Source organism: Octopus bimaculoides, chromosome 4 (genome assembly GCF_001194135.2).
Source record: "Octopus bimaculoides isolate UCB-OBI-ISO-001 chromosome 4, ASM119413v2, whole genome shotgun sequence".
NCBI classification, from domain to species: Eukaryota; Metazoa; Mollusca; class Cephalopoda; order Octopoda; family Octopodidae; genus Octopus; species Octopus bimaculoides.
Window position 1 is genome coordinate 16,115,034 of NC_068984.1, and position 5,561 is coordinate 16,120,594.

The 5,561-nt window shown below is 36.2% G+C and overlaps 1 protein-coding gene across 1 annotated transcript in view; it reads right to left on the minus strand.

The window, feature by feature from the left end:
• The window catches only part of LOC106882604 (uncharacterized), a 137,282-nt gene that overhangs the window by 94,280 nt on the left and 37,441 nt on the right, over positions 1 to 5,561 (minus strand). Inside the window, exons 18-19 of the mRNA XM_052966906.1 lie at positions 4,961 to 5,117; positions 2,827 to 2,996 (exon numbers count right to left, since the gene is read on the minus strand). Of these exons, the coding sequence (XP_052822866.1) occupies positions 2,827 to 2,996; positions 4,961 to 5,117 (327 nt within the window). The remainder of the gene's footprint in view (positions 1 to 2,826; positions 2,997 to 4,960; positions 5,118 to 5,561) is intronic.

The following is a 5,561-nucleotide window of genomic DNA, read 5'->3' on the forward strand; positions in this document are numbered from 1 at the left end:
AGAGAGAGAGAGAGAGAGAGATATGCATATATACATACATACATACATACATACATGCATACATACATACATAAATATACTACATACATGCATTCATTCATTCATACATACATGCATACATACAAACGTGCATACATACATACATACAAACATACATACATAAACATATATATATACACACATGTACATATATGTGTATGTATGTATGTGTGTATGTATGTATGTATGTGTGTATGTATGTGTGTATGTATATGTGTATGTACATAACTTTAAGATTTTAAAGATAAATATATAGTTTTCATGTATTCATTGTATAGCAAAATTTCTGTTTCTGAGAACATGTCACTTCCCACCCAGCAACCCACTGACCTCTGCTTACTTCATCTTTTCTTCTCAGTACTGAAAATAGTCTGGAACTCCTCCTACACACATATAGTTTCTTCTGCCGGCAGCTAGCAACAGGAGTTCAAGTTGGATGTCAACAATACTGACTTCAATAGTCTGGGGAGGTCTACATTGACTACTTAGATCAGTGGTTCTCAATTAGGGTCTGTATGACCCATGAGAGTCCGTATAAGCGTTTGGTGGGTGGGGGGGTACCCATGCAAGCAAAATAAGTAAATTGGGTACCTACAATAGTATATTTAGGGTCCATGAAAAAGTTTTGCTTTAAATGTATTTATTGCAGGAAATGGCACCACCACTACCACCACCACCACCACCGCTTGACAACCGATGCTGGTGTGCTTACATCCCTGTAACTTAGTGGTATGGCAAAAGAGTCCAATAGAATAAGTACTAGGCTTACAAAGAATAAGTCCTGGGGTCGATTTGCTCGACTAAAGGCGGTGCTCCAGCATGGCCACAGTCAAATGACTGAAACAAGTAAAAGAGTAAAGAGAGTAAATACTGAATTGGATTAAAATAATTACAACTAACATTGTGAGATTGTTTCCAGCTTCGCCTTACTGGCACTTGTGCCGGTGGCATGTGAACAAAACAATGGACTGATTCCTGTGGAGGTGACACGTAAAAAACACCATTTGAGTGTGGCCGTTGCCAGTACTGCCAGACTGGCCCTCGTGTCGGTGGCACGTAAAAAGCACCCACTACACTCTCAGAGTGGTTGGCGTTAGGAAGGGCATCCAGCTGTAGGAACTCTGCCAGATTAGATTGGAGTCTGGTGTAGCCATCTGGTTCACCAGTCATGGAAAGCGAACATTAAATGATGATGATGATGATGATGATGATGATGATAGACATGAGGCCAAGCTTTTGGGGGAGAATGGGTAAGTTGATTAAACTGACCACAGTATTTGACTGGTACTTTATATTTCTGATTCTGAGGATGACAAACAGGGTTAACTTCAGTAGGATCTGAACTCTCAACATGAAGAGCTAGAAAGAATCATCATCATCATCATCATCATCATCATCATTTAGCATCCATTGTCCATGCTGTCATGGGTTGGATGGTTTGACTGGGCTGGAACGCTGAGAAGGCTGCACCAGACTCCAGTCTGATTTGGAATGGTTTCTACAGCTGGATGTGCTTCCTAACACCAACCATTCCAAGAGTGTAATGGGTGCTGGATGCTTTTTCATATTTTAGCACAAGGCCAGAAACTTTGGGGGAGGGAGTAAGTCTGTTACGTCAACCCCCAGTACTCAACTGGTTCTTATTTTATTGACCCTCAAAGGATGAAAGGCAAAGCTGACCCCAGCAGCATTTGAACACAGAATGCAAAGTTAGGAGAAATGCCACTAGGCATTTTTCTTGGTGCAGTAACAATTCTGCTAGTTCGCTGCCTTAGAATAAATATTGGTTTCTAATTCTGGCACAAAGTCAGTAATTTTATGGGTGGGGGTAAGTTGGTTACATCAACCCCAGAGTACAACTGGTACTTATTTTATCAACCTCAAAATGATGTAAGGCAAAGTCAACCTCGGCCGAACATAAAGATGGACAAAATGCTACTAAGCGTTTTGTCAGTATGCTGAAGATTCTGCCAGCTCGTTTGTCTTTGAAAATATCAAAAATATCAATATTAAAGATATAGGAATGATCCAGCAAGGTAGCTTTGACTGATGAGACATACAAGAAGGTTGAAATATTATGGTGTCTCAAACAAAACTATACTCTCCACTGAGTTGTGTGTGTTCCCCCTGCCAAAAAAAAAAAAAATTATCAAGGGTCCTTCATGAGCCAAAAGCTCATAAAGGTGGCTTCCTAGATTCTGTGGCACATAAATTCCCCAATTGGCTGGGACACTTGTCCATTGCAGGATTACTCATTTTTGCTACCTGAGTGGACTGAAGCAACATAAAATGATGTTTTGTTCAAGACCACAAAGCTTCACCCAGTCCAGGAATCGAAACCACAATCTTATGATCATGAGTGCAACACTGTAACTAGCAAGCCACGTCATGTGTGTATGAACACACATTGTCCAAAGTCAAGGTGTTCCCCTCTGACACAAAATATCAATGATCAGAATGTATTAAGACAAGGCGGTGAGCTGGCAGAAACATTAGCACGCCGGGCGAAATGCTGAGCGTTATTTCGTCTGCCGTTACGTTCTGAGTTCAAATTCCGCCGAGGTCGACTTTGCCTTTCATCCTTTCGGGGTCAATAAATTAAGTGCCAGTTACGCACTGGGGTCGATGTAATTGACTTAATCCCTTTGTCTGTCCTTGTTTTTCCCCTCTGTGTTTAGCCCCTTGTCAGCAATAAAGAAATAAAGAATGTATTAAGACTGAATAGGTTATGTTATTGCCAGAAAATTAGTGTTTTCAAATTAAGTAATGAAACAAAACTATACTCACCATCGTACTTTTGTTGTATGGATGAGGATAAGTGCCATCAAGTGTGTAGTATAGCTTCAAATTATAATCAGCATTGTTGCTCAGAGGATGAGCTAGTTTAATTTTATCTCCAGAACAAAGTTCTTTATCAGTGAAGTCATCAATAAAATATGCCATTTTTAGTTTAGGAGCTTTTGAAGAAAGAAAATCGAAATGAAGTTCTTGAAGAGTTATAAAATAAATGAAAGATTAAACATTTACTTGGTAAGTAAGTTAATTGCATTTTCTTGAATAGACATAAAGAATATGAAACTAGGAGACAGACAGACTTGAAGTGGATAGGATACATCATTGATGATTTTGTAAAGAGTGATGAAAGAACTCTGACAAACCTAGCTGACTGATTGACTGACTGAATGATCAAACAACTGACTAGTTAATTGGTTAAATGATTAACTAGCTGACTAATAATAATAAAAAGAAGTGAAATAGAACCAGTGTGTGTGTGTTTCTTATTGGCATTATGATCTTCCAAAGATATAACAAAATCTGCCAATGGCATAGTTGAACTGGTGATAACATTGAATTTATATACATCACTGCTTAGTGCTCCCACCTTGTAATAACAAAATCTGTCTCAACACACAATTCCACAGTAATAATCTTGTAAAGCAAATACAAGAATAGAAATATTTGCATTAAAATCACCATCTGTGTATCATACTAAATGTATACATACTGTTAGTGGGATTTGAACCCATACAGTAAAGCATCTTTTCTGATACCCCAATGATTCAGCCAGTTTATCACCGTCATATGATTTCTAGTTTAAGCACAAAGCTGGCAGTTTTGAGGGGAGGGGAGGGGAGTAGTCAATTAAATCAACTCCTCTACTTGATTGGAAAATTGCTTTATTTGAACCTAAAGGGATGAAAGACAAATATGAACCCAGCAGGATTTCAGTTTATAACATGGAAAACCAGAACAAATATAAATTAAGTTGTTTAATGCTTTAACAATTTTGCCACTCTACCACAGAAACAACAACAACAACAACAACAACAATAATAATAGTAATAATAATAATAATAGTAGTAGTAGTAGTAATAATAATGAAACTGAAAATAGGATAAAGAAAAGAATGCATGGACAATTTCATAGGGATGTTGAAGATAAGACAGACAGAGAAAAAAGATGGCTTTGGATGACTAAAAGTGATTTAAAACCGGAAATGGGAAGTACTAAGAATGAATTCCATCAAATACAAAATAGGCAACACATCAGAAAGTGATAAGTACAGAATTTGTGGACAAAATGGTGCAACCGTATGGCATAGTCCCATGAAAGGGAAGAATACTACTGCTATTTAGCCCTAGGAAGCACCCCTTGACAACATACTACCACTTTATCGTGTTACTACTGTATAAATATCTCTGAGAGATTTATTAATGTATTATTTCTATTATATTACCAGTCAATGTATGTCACTAGTCCAGAAAGAATATAAGAAACGTCATGACAATATTACAAAGATTGTCCATTGGACAAACATAAACCCGAAGGCATCATTGAAAATGATAATGCAAAGATCCTATGTGCCTCGTGTACCCTTATCAGATGGGTAGTCATGATGGGTATATTAGGCTTCCTATATTTGTACCTCAGTGTCACTTTGATGGCATGTGCTGCTCTCCTACTCGATGATGATTATGATGATGATGATGATGATGATAATAATAATAATAATAATAATAATAATAATAATAGAGTAGAGCAAGCACAAAATATGCTGTGCTGGGACAGCTAAGATTTTGAGATTGGTACTGGAGTGTTGAACGTTTTCCCTGCTTCGGCAAAAGAAACCGGTAAAATGAGTACTAAGCTTACAAAGAATAAGTTCTGGGGTCGATTTGTTCGACTGAAGGCAGTGCTCCAGCATGGCTCCAGTCAAATGATTGAAACAAGTAAAAGAACAAAGGAATAAAAGAATCAGACAAAATTGTATGAAAAATGATTTTTGGTAATAAATTAAATAAAAATATTTGAACACTAATAGGTGAAAAAAGTATTGTTTGTATTTTCAAAGTGGCTAGGATTTATATAGCAAAAGTTGTAATAAGTTAACAATTCCAGTAATAAAAAAAGAAAAAATTACCATTTTCAATAACTGTTACACTGCCATAATAATCCAGAGCCCTTTCTGATATGACCGTATGTTCACCGGGATCATAAAAATTGTGGCAGAATTGACTGTTACTGATAGCTTTGCCACTGTTGAATGAACGCTTTCCACTGACAATTCCAGATGTTTCCTGAAGAATTAACCATGTAAAATAAAGTTCAGAAGAACAAGTGACAAAAAAAAAAAAAGAGATCATTAATTGTACAGGACTACAGAAGAGCAGATTTCTTCTAATACAACCATGGAAGAAGCAATTATGAATTCTGAGAGTCATTATATCAGATGCACAAACAATTCTGCCAAATTACTACCTTTTCTTTACTACAATAGAACTGATGAGAATTTAAAGAAAATCAAAATTCTGATAGTCTGGTTAATAATAACCTGATCTCATGAATTTTAGGCCAAATTCCTCCTCTTGGCTGACAAATAGTCTTGTTTTGGCTTTACATGCATTTTTATATATCTAAAGAAATTTAATTCTAAATAAGAATAAGTATATATAATAAATAAATAATATATATATGTATATATATATGTATATGTATATATATATATATATATATATATATAT